The 15,103-nt window shown below is 48.1% G+C and overlaps 1 protein-coding gene across 2 annotated transcripts; it reads right to left on the bottom strand.

The window, feature by feature from the left end:
* Nucleotides 1-226: 226 nt before the first annotated feature.
* LOC146337649 (uncharacterized) lies at nt 227-13,868 on the bottom strand. Of its 2 annotated transcripts, XM_084815048.1 has the most exons (6): nt 13,212-13,868; nt 11,594-11,971; nt 6,560-6,637; nt 3,843-3,947; nt 3,469-3,551; nt 227-1,183 (listed from the first exon to the last, which is right to left on the bottom strand). In XM_084815048.1, exons 1-6 carry the CDS (start codon nt 13,546-13,548, stop codon nt 1,136-1,138), a joined length of 1,029 nt encoding a protein of 342 aa, XP_084671174.1. In that variant the 5' UTR covers nt 13,549-13,868; the 3' UTR covers nt 227-1,135. The 2 variants fall into 2 exon arrangements, with proteins under 2 accessions (XP_084671174.1, XP_084671175.1); XM_084815049.1 differs by lacking the exon at nt 3,469-3,551 and having other exon boundaries at nt 13,212-13,622.
* Between the last annotated feature and the right edge of the window lie 1,235 nt (nt 13,869-15,103).

The raw sequence follows: 15,103 nt of genomic DNA, 5'->3' as shown, positions 1-15,103 counted from the left end.
TAGCCGAAGCTCTTAAAAATTAAGTTTTAATTTTTGTGAACCGCCCAGAGAGCTTCAGCTATTGAGTGGTATAGAAATAAATAAATAAATAAATAAAATGAAACACTTGGAAAAATGGAGAAGAAGGAGAGAGAGAGAGAGAGAGAGCACGTGCACGCGCGCACTCCCGTGTGTTTGCTTGCTTCCTATTATTCCATTTTGAGGAGTCAGACCAGCCCAGCACAATCCTAGTACGTAAATTTGTTTAATGGGGTATATAATTCATTTGGCAATCTGGAGAAATCATGAACTGGTTTATACTGCATGTGTTAGTCTGGAGAAATTGTAAACTGGTTTATACTGTATTTGGGAATCCGGAGAAATCACAAACTGGTTTATAATGCATGTGTTAGTCTGGATAAATCATAAACTAGCTTATAATGCATATATTAGTACGGAGAAATCATAAACTAGCTTATAGTGCTTGTCTTAGTCTGGAGAAATCATAAACTGGCTCATAATGCATGTATTAGTATGGAGAAATCATAAACTGGCTTCTAATGTATTCACACAATGTTATGTCTTAAAATTCCTGTGCCAACTGGCTGGCGGGACAATTCTTATATTTTCAAAAACTCCTCTGCACAATGTTGTTCAAAAGCTCCTCTGCACAATGCCTCTGGTGACCCCTTGGCTGCGCCTCCACTAACCTCCTTTCAGCTCTAACAGTCAGATCAGCCACTAGTCAGCAGTGACTGGAACACAATTTGCTGTTAAACTCTGAACATTTCTGAAGTTCACTATGCAGTTTGCAAAAGTATAAGTACCAAAAAATGCATGCCTTTTAAACTGTGAACACAACAAATGTGTATATTTCAAAAACTGTGCACAAAAATCCATGTATTTGAAAAATGCACAGAAAAATGCTTTATTCACTGGAAAAAGCATCTTTAAAATGTGTATCAAAAATGCACATGAAAATCTCTACAAATTTTCATGCAGATTAAGAAAAAAATGCAATCAACTGAGGAATCGGGACAAAACGAAGTTCGCAATGGAAGAATGTGAATCTGAGTGAAATTTAGCTTGGCAGATTCATCCATCCCTACTCAAGGCCTGGAGTCAGCAGTAATCACTAGTTAGGTAGGTTCATCCATTAACTCCTCCTCTCCTCATACACAAGTGGGCTTCCCGGTTCCAGGCTCTGAAGAGAAAAATGGAGATACGTCAGGTGGAAACTCCCACCATCAAACAGTTTCTGTTTTTTTACTGGTTTTCCTTGTCACCATGTGAACAGGGGTGCTGCTATATTTCTTACTCCTGGAAGGAGGATACATCTTTGAAGAGTAGCAAATGAATACAAATGTTTTAGCAGAATTTTATAGGGTGTCCAGATAATGTCATCTTCCACTTGCATCTCTCCCGAGTTTTCCCACGGTTTATTCTGATGTTTTTCTTACCAGTAAAAAACCAATAAGGAGAAAAAGAGGGAATAGCTCTGCAGTACCTTTGATTGGTAGCACTAGGAGATCTCCATTTGGAAGCATCCTAGATATCTACGTGGACTGAGCTCCTGAACCTTTGTAGAGCTGAAGAGAGGAGGGAAATCCAGGAGGTGCAGCTTGTCCTGCAGGGGTGGGGAGAAAACCTGCACCTGCTGAAATCTCCTCAGCTCATTTCTCAGTCACAGGAGCCCTGTCCTCCCTGGAGAACACATACAGATGATTTTCACTGTTTGTCCCATTCTTGTCTTTCTCTAGGTTAGATCAAATACCCTGAGAGAAGGATGGAACATGAGAGGCCTCCATTTACCTCATATATATTGCTGACAGCAGAATTCCCAGGTCTGACCTAGATCAAATGTTTAAAAAGGAAGAAGGATGCTGAATGTCATTTATTAACTAGCAGCAGCACCAGATGAAATGTTGATCAACCTTCCTCAAACCGATGCCCTCCAGATGTTTTGGACTACTTATTCCCAGTATTTCTAACCACAGGTTATGCTGGGGGCTGATGGGAGCTGAACCCCACTCCCCAATTTTGAGAAACTCTTCACCTCCTGTGAAAGAGGTTGTGATTTTTCTGCCTCTTTTGTGCATGGTGGAAGAATTTCTTTGAAGATTTCAGGTGTGTGTGGGTGCTGCTCACCATCCCCAAAAGAGTTCTGAGGTGGCTAAGGGTGTCAGTGGTCTTTTAAAACACTTAAAAAAATGAGTAAGGTCTTCACTTGATGCTTTGCTGCTTGGTCCAGCTTCTGGTGCTTCCAGATTTATGCCCAGGGGAGGACGACACATGACTGTTCAGGTTGTACTTGGGGCATTCCAAGCCCCAGGAGAGGCTGCTTGTGGAGTGCCAGAAAGCCAGACCACTCCCCCACCACAGGTTAAAAGGAGGTTCTTTTTCAACATCAGAAAAAGAAAATCGCCTGGCTTTCAGCCGCTCCCTAGGCAGTCTTTCTGGCAGGGAAAGAAGAAGCGAGGCTTTGCAGGTGCTAGGTGTGCTGCGCCTGCTATCAGCTGGTCCAACCTGCACTTGCAAAGGTGTGAGCTGGTTCCTCTGTGCTTGCAAAGGCTTTTCTCTCCCTGCCCAGGAAGGATGCAGCGACAGCCACCTCCCTGCCAGAGAAGGGAGAGTGGGGCAGTTGCAAGCACAGAGGAACCACAAGCCCCACAGCCAACGCACCCTGCACTCGCAAAGCACTCTTCCTGATCTGGAGGGAAACAGCAGTAGCCGCCTCCTGGTCCAAGCCAGACTTGAGAAGGGAGAGAAGAGCTTTTGCAAATGCAGTGTGCAGGTGTGTGTGGAAACACCCCCCCCCCCGCCCGGCTCCATTCAGCCACAGTAACAGTAGGTGAGTCCCAAAGCCCAACACCCTGACAGAATTCTTGCACCTTGCCCACAATTTCCTCTGTGATTTCTTTCAGACCCTGCCCACTTTCAAACGGTTGGAAAACAAGAGATCAAAAATACTGGCACAGTGCTAGTTGCAGACATTCAACTGAGGCCCTATCAAGATCAGTCAGGGGGAGAATTCTCCCAAACTGCCTTCTGCTACTGATCTGCCCCTAAAACTTAGGCAGCTGAAGGGGAATTCTAGACATATGGCATGTTCCAAGGCGCATGCTCAGTTCACAGTGTGAGTTTCATCAAGCTGGCCAAAGTGGCAGTGTGCGCCTTAAATATGTGCCAGAACCCTCTCCCAGGTTTCAGGCAGGATTCCTTCCTAGCCCTCTCTGAGGACTGAACCTGGGTCCCTCTTCATACAAGCAGGTGCTCTACCACTGAGGCATGGCCTTTCCCTCTATCCTCTTTGCTTATTTGTCAATCCCTAGCCCTCTGCTTATGCCACTGATTGTATATTCTCTGGGGCAGGGACCTTGCACCCATTTCATGTTCTTAAAAGCACCATGCTTGGTATACATGCTGACAATCAATTTTAAATACTACTCAGCAGCGGAAATGGCTGGCATCTCTAACCCAAGGCCTTACTTCTGCAGAAGTGGAAAGATTCTCATATAACAAAACTGCGGCTACGGTCTGGATAGAAGCCCCATTCCTTCGACGACGGGCACCTGAGTGAGGGAGGAGACTGGGAGTCAAATCTTAACATTCAACCCACACCACATTTTTGTTTTTAATGTGTGGTTTTATTTTCATAGCACAAGGCAGGCAAACTCAGATTTACAGTTTGAAGCAGTTAATAGGAAACCTTCAGACACTTCCCCTTCCTTAATTGGGGATAGAACCCAGGAGTCCTGCTTCTCCATCCCCTTCCCGCTCTAGTTATTAATTACCATCCCTGCTCCATAGTTGGTAGCAGAACCCAGGAATCCAGGGCTGTTAGCTTTGATTGTGTTACTCACGGAAAAAGAAGTAAAGCAGGGTTCCAATCAATGCCAGTATCACAGCCAAGGACACGATGATAATAATCCAAATAGTGCTGTTCTCTGCATCAAGCTGAGTAGGAGCTGAATAGGAAAGCATAGTTTTAGGAACTTCTTGATACTGCCAATAAAGACTGACATTCATTTAGCTTTTCACCCTTCGGGATGAAGGGGAGAAAGTAGATTAAAAACAACAACAACAGATTTAAAAGGACATGGTCTAAACCAGCCTTCTCCAACCTGGTGCCCTCCAGATATGTGAGACTACAACTCCCAGAATCCCCCAGCCGGCATGGCACCAGCTGGGGGAAGGTGGGTCTCAACTGACTCTTCTAGTAAACACACTTCAGCAGAGCTGGGTGTTTTTTATCAAGCTGTGGCACAGGGCTGGCTCTCTAAATTCTCCTGGCCTGGAAAGGATGAATCTGTCAATGTTCTGTTCCTCTCAGTTTCTCACTTTTCCAATCTTAAGTTTGACTCATCCCCAAATTTGAGATTTTTTAAAAAAAGGTTTGCATGAAAATTTGCATATGGTTTTGTGTCCTAACACATGCATTTTTGCAAGCATTTTTGCTTAATATTTTGCAATAATCTTTCCTTATATAATGCATTTTTGAACATTATTTTCACAAACATTTGCATTTTTGTGTCCATGTTTCAATAATAACACACATTTGTGTATGCATGTTTTGATTGAGGACTCCGTTGCAAACTGTGGAGAATTTCAAAGGATACCTGAGTTTTGGTTCACATATTGGCTCAAAAGTGCGAAATTAAAATGCCATTCCTACTCCTGATTCCCAGAAGCAGAGGATTCAAGACTATGGTTGATTCTTTTCTCTCTCTCTCTCTCTCTCTTTTTTTTACTGGCTTTACTTCTGTCCGTTTAATTGAAGCCTGACACACAAAAGCTAGCAAGTGATGTTTTTCCTGGCATGAAGATGCCGTGATCAAGAAAAGCATCACCTGTTCCATTTCCTCATCTCAGGCTTTAATGAAAGGCCCAGGAGCAGGATCAATAAAAAAGAGCAGGGGGGGGGGGGGGCTAAACAATACTACAGCCAGTGGAGGCTGGTGGCTCCAATGCCACTGGGGCGGTGAATCTACTCCAGGTTTCAGTCAGAACCAGTCAGAATTCTGAAGCTGCTATCCAAGGTGCTTCACTGACTACATCCCCCACAAAATTTTAAGTACAACTTGTTCTGGAGAGGGTAGCATGGCCTCTGAAGGATCATGTGCACAGTTTGGGGGTGCTCTTGGACCCAGCACTGTTACTTAATGGTCCGGTGGCATTGGTGGCTAGGAGTGCCTTTCCCCAGCTTTGGCTGGTGTACCAGTTGCATCCCTTCCTGGGGATGGTGGGTCTGGCTACAGTGATCCATGCCTTAATCACCTCACATTTAGATTACTGCAATGCACTCTACATGGGGCTGCCCTTGAAGAGTGTCTGGAAACTTTAGCTGGTACAAAACATAGTAGCCAGACTTTTGTCTGGGGTGTGTTTTACAGCTTCCTATTTGCTTCTGAGCTCAGTTCAAGGTCCCAATTCCTATAAAGCTTTACATGGCTTGAGGCCAGGGTATCTGAAAGACTACCACCTCCCATATGAGCCTGCCCCAGATTTGTGCTTATCACCCTTCTTGTGTTTCCCATCTCCTAGGGAGATAAGGTTGGTGGGTCCTCACAGCAGGGCCTTTTGTGTAGTAGCACCCCAGTTGTGGAACACTCTTCCTGGAGAGATAGGGTAGCCTCCTTCTTAGCATCCTTTAGACTGTTGACGGAGACAATATTGTTCTGCTGAGCTTTTAATGCTGAATGCTACTCTCTGTTTTTATCATTAATGTTGGTTTTAAAATACATTTTAGGTTTTTGTATTTTTAATCATTCTAATCTTTGTATTTTTATTGTATATCGCCTCAAGCATTCATCAAGTGAAGGGGCGATCCCAAAAAATTCTAACTAAATAAAATATATTTTCAAAGTCAGCCACATCTTCCCTTATGAATTCTGTCTCCAGCCCAGAATGGCTACATCCCAGCATGACAAGATTCAGGAGCCATTTGGCCAGTCTAAATAGTGTCAGAACCACAGGTGAACATGGGACACATTGCCAACCATAGGGGCACACCTTGGTCTGTCAGCATCATATGGACAGATGCTGAGACGGTGAGGAGAGTGAGGTTATTGTCAGCCTGGCAGGTATATTTCCCTGAGGCCTATGTGTGCACACTGAGGCTGCTCCCTCCCTCCGATATTCTACTCAAGGTGATTGAAAAGCCACTGAAACTCTACCTTGGGGAGTCAAATGGGAATCCAAGTTCAGCTCTGTGCTTCCTGCTTATTTCAACTCAGCAGAATTAGACCCATCAAGAAAAGAAAGAAGGTAAAATCCAGGCAGAGTGATGGTAACACAGGGGCCCAGCTGCTATATGCACCACCCTATTTGGGAATGCATTACATATTAATAAAGGTGAGGGAACCCTTGATCTAAGCAGAATGTCTTTACTTCTCCACTGAGGTTCCACCATAAGCGACCTTCATACATCAAGGGTTAGGGAACAGGGGGCTTGCGGTCCCAGCCTCTCTAATCTGGGTAATGGGGGGAAATCCCCATTAGAAATCACTGACAACCTCCCTGCCATTCACACACCCAGCAGTGGCAGGAAGAAAAGCCTAATCAAGTTGGGATAACTCACGTGTCACAGTTGTCTTAGTGCTAGCAGGATCGCTGTCCACACATGCATAGATCACTACATTTTCATTGGTGAAGTCAGCTAGAACAAAGGATTGCTTCTGGTCAGAAAGTACTGCTTCATCAGGGACAGGATTACCACCCCTGAACCAGGAGAAGGTGACACAGGTAATGCTGTTGGAGGCATTAGCGCAGAGGTGCAGAATGTCAGCCCTATGGACTGGATCTGGCCTGCCAGGCACCCCTATCTGGCCTGTGGAGTCTCCCTGGGTTCCTCCAGGGGTGGGCTTTCGGCTCTAACCCTGGCCCCTGGAGGAATCCCCTCAGAAGGCATCCCGTGCTGTTATCTCCAATCTCAGATCAGAGATAACAGTGGGGATCCCCCCAGTGGTGCACGGCAGCAGTAGAACCTGCACAGTTGTGTCTGGCTTGGCTTTGCCCAGCCTGCCTCCTTCCAGCATTTGCAAATGAACAAAATTGTACAAATCCCCACCAAGAGCTTAAAAAAAAAGTCCACAAGTCCATGGAATCTGCGTGACTTGGGGGAAAAAATGGTCCATTGCAGAATTTGCCCGTCGGACTCACAGAAATCTGAACTTATTTAAATCCATTGTGGATTTGTCTGACATCCTTTAAAACGAGCACCACCTTTAGGATACACCTTAAGATAGGAAAGCATCTCTTCAGTACATTGCTGCCAGAGCAGGGATGGGGAACCTCTGGCCCATGGGCCTAATCGGGTATGTGGAGGTCCCCCATCCGGCCTGTGGAAGCTTGGACTCCCTCTGCAGGCTTGTCCCCAAGCCCTGCCTCCTGGAGGCTAACGAGGGCTTGGGGAGGAGGCAGGGTGAGAATCCCCACTGTTATCTCCAATTACAGATCAGAGATAACCCCAATTTTCTTGATTTAGCATGCTGCTTGCCCTCCCACTGGGCAAGGGGAGTGGCATGCTAAGTGCTTCACCTATCCTGCATCCTTCCAATGGGGGAAGGTGCAGGGCAGACAAAGCTGCCCCAACTAAGGTGCAGGATGGAGGATTGCTGCTCCACTGGCTTCATCGGCCGGGGAGGCTGTGGTGCACACAGGCATTCCTTGGTGGAGGAAGCTGGGAGTGAAGGGAGCTGCTTCACTTTGCCCAAGTTTTCCCAGCAAGGAAAAGCCTGGGTGGAACAAAGCTGAACTGACTCAGTCCCTTTTGCTCCTCTGTTGGCAGGCAACGCAGGAGTGAAGGAGACTGAGCCAGTTTGCCTTTGCCTGGCTCACATCCTCCCCAGTGGGGGAATGCATGGGGAGGGGGCTTTGCTGCATGTGGGCTTTCCCCAGCCAGGGGAAAGCCAGTGCATGGCAAAGCCAGTTTCCCCGGCCAAAGGGACTGTCAAATACAGAGTAGGAACGTTGTGCCCTAGACTAAAAATCCTAGCTGAGCAAGGGATTAGAGGCAGCCTACTCCCAAAGTCCAAATGTCACACACACACACACACACACACACACGTTAAATAAAATACAAAGGCTTTGTAATAATGTTACCTGGAATGATAAGAAACCAAGATTTAGGATGGGAAACTTCGGAAGGTGTCTCTGTTCTGCTGCTAAGAACGTGGAGCCTACACTGAGGGAGGGGAGAGGGAGAGCAGGGCCATTCCAGCAGCCCTGCTGAAGACCAGCTCCATTGAGGGCTCCTCCTCCTTCAGCTATTACCACCAGTAGCCATCCCAGCAGGCTGTCACAGAGGGAGATGAAAGGGGACGCTGTGCCATTTCACTACCTCTTCCTGCAGCTCCCCACCAGAGATCCCAGACAGTGGAGGCTGGTGGCTTCCACACCTTGGATGGCTTGCTCAGAGATCAGACTGGTTCTGACTGAAACCCGGAGCGGATTTACTGCCCCACTGACATCGGAGCCACCAGCTTCCACTGATTGTAGGTATGTTGATACTGCCAGGAGCCCACTGAGGAGTGTCAACAGTAGGGGTGGTGGGGGGTGGTGTTGTGCGGGACAGTGGGGGGAAGATACCCGATGGCACTTTGACCCAGGGTAACTAATGCATGAAACAAAATCATGTCATGGAGTGCCAGCTGTGTCTCTGAGGATGGGGCTGTGGGTGGACTCTCCCTTGGGGGAAAAGTTGCATTTCGGGTAGGGTCACTTGTCTCTCCAATACAGAATAGCTGGTGATCATATCTGAGACCTCTGTGTTTGCATGTCCTATTCCAGATGTCCCAGTTCTTTCATTTGCCACTGTATAGTTTCCAGAGTCAGCTGATGTTAAAGTCCAGATGTGAAGGGAGCAGTCCAGATCAGCTGTCTCTCGCCCAGTGTGGGCAGGTCCATTAACCTGCCCTGGAGGAAATGGAGGCAGGAAATAGAAAAAGATCCGCTTTGCCAAATCAGCCTCAGTACCAGCTGAAGGTAACAAATTTTTTCAAGGTTCTTCCTGGCATGGAGAAATGGGCAACTAAAATGAGCAAGGTGCTGGAGCAATTCCCTTATGAGGAAAGGTTACAATATCTGGGACTGTTAAGCTTAAAAAAGGGCGAGTGAGGGGAGATATGATAGAGGTATATAAACTTATTGATGGTGTGGAGAAAGTGGATAAGGAGACATTTTTCTCCCTCTCTGCTAATACTAAAACCCAATGGGGTCATCCCATAAAACTGATTGGGGAGAGATTCAGGACAGACAAAAGGAAGTCCTCCTTCACACAGCACATAGTTGAACTGTGGAATTTGCTACCACAAGAGGTAGTGATGGCCATCAATTTGGATGGCCTTACAAGGGGTTAGACAAATCCATGGAGGAGAAGACTATCAGTGGCTGCTGGTCATGGTGGGTCTGTATTACACCTAGTATCACAGGCAGTGTGCCTCTGTATGCCAGCTACTGGGGGCAATGAGCAGGAGGGTGCTGTTGCTCTCATGACCTACTTGGGGGTTTGCCCCAGGTGGCTGATTGGTCACTGTGTGAACAGAATGCTGGATTAGATGGATCCTTGTGTAGCAGAATATGTGTTATAGTGTGTGAAATGGATAAGAATTTCTTGTATTGTGTGGATGTGATTAGTTCTGTATCTGTTGTGAGATAACTGTGAGTAATGGAATGTATTCTTGGAAAGGGAGGAAGGTTGACACAAGTGGGTCGGTCCAGGACTGGAAGCAGAAAGCTGCTTAGCAGGGATACCTTCATCTAGGCGTTACTGGTGTCAATGGCAAGCCTGGCTACATTGGGAGAAATAGGAACAGTGGTATGAAACTAAGGCTGAGGTCATCAACAGCATGGGGGTCATAAAAGACAGGAGTTTGATCCGTTTGGAAAGAGATCCTGGAAGAACAAGAAACCCACCATACATGCTTAGGCTGGCTTTTGCCCACCATGCTTTCCATTTAGGTAAATATGAAGCTTTGATATTGATGGATTGAGAGGAACTTAGGTTTTACCGTTTTAACAATATGCATGTTACTATTTTCATTATACTTTTAGTGATTATAATTTGTGTGTATTTAGGGATGTTTGTGATCTGCATTGTCATAACAGAAGCATGTTATTCTCTTAGGCTGTTTGAGCAATAAATATACATTCTTTAGTACTGAATTGGTGTTGTCTGGTTTGAGAGAAGTTTCAGGGACCAATACCCATATATTAATTCCTGAAGCCCCAAACACTCAGTAAGGATCTGTGAATCTATCACTCAGTGGGATCCATCCTTAAAGCCATTGTATTCTCTTTCGATCAGGTGAATCTCAGAAAGACCTGTTCAAGTTTGGGAAACAAGCTGGTTGGATGGTTGCTTGATCCAGCATGGCTTTTCTTACGTTAGGGTCACAGTCTGTACTTTAGCCTTGTGGCTGGTTATTTGCATGTACCAACATTTAAAATTGTTGCAAAGAATAAACAAAGTGCAAACCTGATGCTAACAGACTGTGCACCTTCTGACTTAACAAGGATCCTTCTCCCCATTATAACTCACATGATGCACACAGAGACAAAGAGACATAATAAGCAGCATGGCACAAACAAGACACCACAGCACTAGGAGTTTTGAACTTACATCTGAACCATTGGGACCAATTCCCCAGGATAAAGAAATAACATTTACACACTCATAGTTCAGCCAGCATCTTTTGACTCTCTAAGCAGGTATCAAGAAGGAGATACCTACAGGCATCATAGAGAGAGATCTGAAGGATCAGAAAGAAAATAGCCTTTTAAAAGCTATAACATTCAATATGTGAGGGTTATTATATATCTTAGTTGACAGCAAGGAAGCAAGGTGCAAGTATCATGTTCACATCACTGCACGGGGATCTCCACCACTGCTTCAGTAGATGTGGAGATGGAGTCTCAAGGAGATGGCTGCAATAATATAATTTAGAGGATATGTGCTATAATGTGTGGAATTGCAGGAGGAGCCTGAATAGAAAGCTAGACTAGGGATGTTAGAGAAATCTGCAATGGAACCAGATAAGTTCAGATTTTCATGAATCTTACCCACAGTTTCCGCAGCGGACCAGCTTTTCCCCTTTTGGGTAGATTCTGCTGACTTGTTGACTGATCTTCTAACTTTCCTGAATTTTGTCATGGAAAAATACACCCCCCAAAGGCCAAAAATGTGCATTTCCACCATAGGCTAAAGCATGAAAATGTGCATTTCAGGGAAATTTGGAAACAAACAAACAAAAAACTGAATTTGGTTGATGGCTGGATGACGGAACGGAAGGCACCTGAAATCTGTGAAACACAGATGGAATGGATTTTACACTATCTGCACATCCCTACGTCAGACATAGCTAAACCATCTCCAGTCATGGAACCTAGATGTTATTCTTTTCTAATCCCTCATCATTTGTTTGTCATTAACAGACCCAGCCATTAACACATGGCTTATTCCTGGAAATCATCATGCTGGGTGGGGTCACATTCATATGATCCTCAGGGGAAGTGCTCAGAAATCTGTTCAGAGGTCCCAGCTCTGGATGGACAAAGGGGTCAAAACACCTAAAGTCACCAATGGGACCCCTAAAAGGCTGGAAAAAAGTCATACCTGAGACATCTATGTTCGCATATCCCACTGAAGCCACACCTCCTTCTTGTGTCACTGTATAGTTTCCAGAGTCAGCTGTTGTTAAATTCCTTATGTGAAGGGTGCAGCCAGGACCTGCTGTCTCCCGCCCAGTGTGGGCAGCTCCATTACGCTGCCCTAGAGGACTCGGTGGTGGGTAATAGACAAAGATGCGCTTTGCAAAATCAGTTGCCCTCCCTCGGTACCAGCTGCAGCTAACAACGGATTCCAAGGTTCCTCCTGGCTTTAGGATCACATTCTGTCCTTTCACTGGGTTTAGTGGTACCCATGCGACAGAGAGTTTTGTTGAGCTCCCACTCTGGGTTTGAGTCAGCAGGAAGCAAGAACTGAGGATGGAGACTGCAGGGTGGAGAAAAAGGGAGGGAGCTTCACTTCTGGCAAAACACATATTCTATACAAAACAACCGTTACCAGCATGTGTGTGGTGTACTCTCTGGAGGTCCTTCGGGTAATCAATAATCATCATAACCCCCACCCCAAGTCTTGATGTTACTGCATTTTGATTCTCACAAAGAGACTTTAACATAACCTCCCCACCAACTTTGCATCCTCCAGATGTGTTGGACTACAACTCCCATCATCCTCAGTCATGCTTAACCAATAAGTGCTGATACAACAACAATGCCTAGATTACTGAACACAAGGATAGTAAGGAAGGTAAATGAACAATGATAACATTAGCTGCGCTGAGTATTTGTTAGGAAGGCCTGCACATTAATCCTGAAAATAAACACATTACAAAACAAATTCCATTATAAAAATCAAAATCATCTCAACGTCTTTGACAAAGACAGCTAAACTTCACCTAAAGCAGGGGTAGACAGCCTCCAGGCTTGTGGAATCGACTTCATTTCTTTACTAAAAACCCTGAGATCCACCAACTGGAGCCAGGGGCAAAATCACAGCTCAGGCAGGTGGACATCCGCTAAAAATTAAGGCACAGGGTGCCTCTGAGCACAGGCTCATCCCAGAAATTTGCGATTGGTACCAGAACCAAGCTCACAAGTCCTTTCACACAAAAATCCACTCCTGGTTTCCCCACAAGTGTTCTTTTTCAGCAACCTAATTCGTGGGGGAGAAAACTAGCTTTTTAGTTGTTGCTATCCTTAGACAATTGGGAGTCCAAAACCCTTGCTGATCTACCCACAATCACGGAGAGATCTATCAGCAGATCCCAAACGGCCATCTTCCCCCCATGGCCTAAAGCTACGGTGGGCAAGCTCTTTCAGTCTGAGGGACGAATCCCATTCGAGAGAAGCAGGGGTGGGGTGCGGGGACATTATAGTGATGAGTGATGCCAAAGGCAAAAGGAGCAGACCAGAAATCCCCAAAGTCCCAGCACATTTTAGCTGAAATCTCTGTCTGCCAGTGACTACGCGCTAGGAGAGGCATTTCAGCCTTTTAGAACGGGGAACACCTGCACCACGCGTGTGGGTCGGCGGGTGGGTGCGGACAGGGACCCGGAGAGCCTGTCACCCGCCTAGCCAATCTTGGGCATGCACTGGCTCTGACTCCCCGCTCGCACCTTCCCGCCACTTCGCCCCCCCTCCCTCCGGGTCAGGGCCCCGACCCCTCTCACCGCCTAGGAGCGCTGCCGGCCAGGGGCGCTTGCTCCCCGACGGGGCCCGGCGCAGACGCGTCTCCCCCGCTCTCCCCATGGCGCGCGTCGGTCGCGGGGCCGCCCCGCCAGCTGGGATGCGCTGCTGCGGAGCGGAGCCGCTTCGGACAGAAGTCGCGACTCGGGCGACGGCCGAGAATGCGGAAGGAAGGCGGGCGCCCGGCAGAGCCGAGGCGAGAGGGGCTGACGCGGGAAGCGCCCTTCCCGCGGGCCGCGCTGCGCCGGGGAGGGAGGCCGGCGCGCCCGGCCGGGAGGAGGCAGCCGCCGCGCGGGGAGCAGACGCGCGCCCGGCGGACATGCCCGGCGCGGGGGGGCGGCGGGCGCCGCTGGAGCCGGGCGCCGCTGCCTAGCCCTTCCACACAAGGGTTGCCCGAGAAGCCGGAGCGAAGAGCCGTGGCACGACCGACCCCCCCCCCCCCCCGTGCCGACGGAGACAGGCCTTTCCCCCGGCCCCGCGATCGCGGGGGCTTAGCACGGCCAACCGCGGGGCCGGCCTGTCCACCCCGCGAAGCGGACGCCCGGCCCAGGCGTCCCGTTGCGAGGGGCAGCCGCTGGGGCGGGCCAACTGCCCCACCCGCCGCGCCTCACCGCCAGCTTTCCATCCCCGCTGGAGCTTTTCCCCACACCGCCCCTAGCCTAGGGACTCTTATGGGGACGGAGGAAGTTGCCTTATACCGAGTCGCCTCGCGACGCGGGGCTCTCCGGGCTTGCAGGCGGGATTCTTTCCTCGCCCTACCTGGGAGAAGCCGAGAATCGAACCTGGGGCCTCCTCCGTGCAAAGCAGGCGCTCTCCCACACCCACTGCTCCCCTCCCACCTCTCATCGCCCCCCGCCACCGGCTCAGCGCCGTGTGCGCGCCCCGCGCGCCGGGTACCCAGAAGCTGCTGCCCGGCTCGGCCGCCGGCCCGTTTCTCCCCTCCCGTCCAGGCTCCAGCCACATTAAAATTAGTAACGAGCAACTTCAACTAGTGTCACTCTTTCTCAAAGCCAGTAGCAAAACTAATAACCATTTGAAATTTAATCTCTGAGGAATAAATGTCTACTGCAAGGTCTCTCTATTCCTGCTGGGTTTTTTTGTCCTTTTAATCCCCCACCCCCTGCTGCCAGACACCCTTTTTAATGGGTGTGCTTTGTTGTTGTTCAGTCCTTAAGTCTTGTCGGACTCTTCGGACCATAGCACGCCAGGCCTTCCTGTCCTCCGCTCTCCCGGAGCGCGCTCAAGTCCATATTCATTGCATCGGTAGCCATCTCATCTTCCGCCGTCCCCTTCTCCTTTGGGTAAGTATCTGTCCTTCCAATGAGTATCTGTCCTTCCAATGAGAAGTCAAGCTTGATTTCCTCTAGGATTGATTGATTTGACCTCCTTGCAGTCCAGGGGACTCGTAAGAGTTTTCTCCAGCACCACAGTTCGAAGGCATCAGTTCTTCGGCGCTCAGCCTTCCTTATAGTCCAGCTCTCACAGCCATACGTTGCTACTGGGAAAGCCATAGCTTTGATTATATGGACCTTTGTCGGCAAGGGGATGTCTCTACTTCTTACTATGCTGTCTAGGGTCGCCATAGCTTTCCTCCCAAGGAGCAAGCGTCTTTTGATTTCATGGCTACAGTCACCGTCTGCGGTGATCTTGGAGCCCAAGAAAATAACATCTGTCACTGCTTCCATTTCTTCCCCTTCTCTATGCCAGGAAGTGATGGGGCCAGATGCCATGATCTTAGTTGTTTTAATGTTGAGTTTCAAACCAGCTTTTGCACTCTCCACTTTCCCCCTCAACAGGAGGCTCTTTCGATCCTCTTCGCTTTCTGCCATTAGGGTGGTAACGCCTGCGTATCTGAGGATGTTGATAATTCTCCCGC

Source organism: Heloderma suspectum, chromosome 10, assembly GCF_057233095.1.
Source record: "Heloderma suspectum isolate Gila_16-S chromosome 10, 16-S_ref, whole genome shotgun sequence".
In the NCBI taxonomy this organism is placed as follows: domain Eukaryota; kingdom Metazoa; phylum Chordata; class Lepidosauria; order Squamata; family Helodermatidae; genus Heloderma; species Heloderma suspectum.
This window is presented reverse-complemented; position numbering and strand designations above follow the sequence as displayed.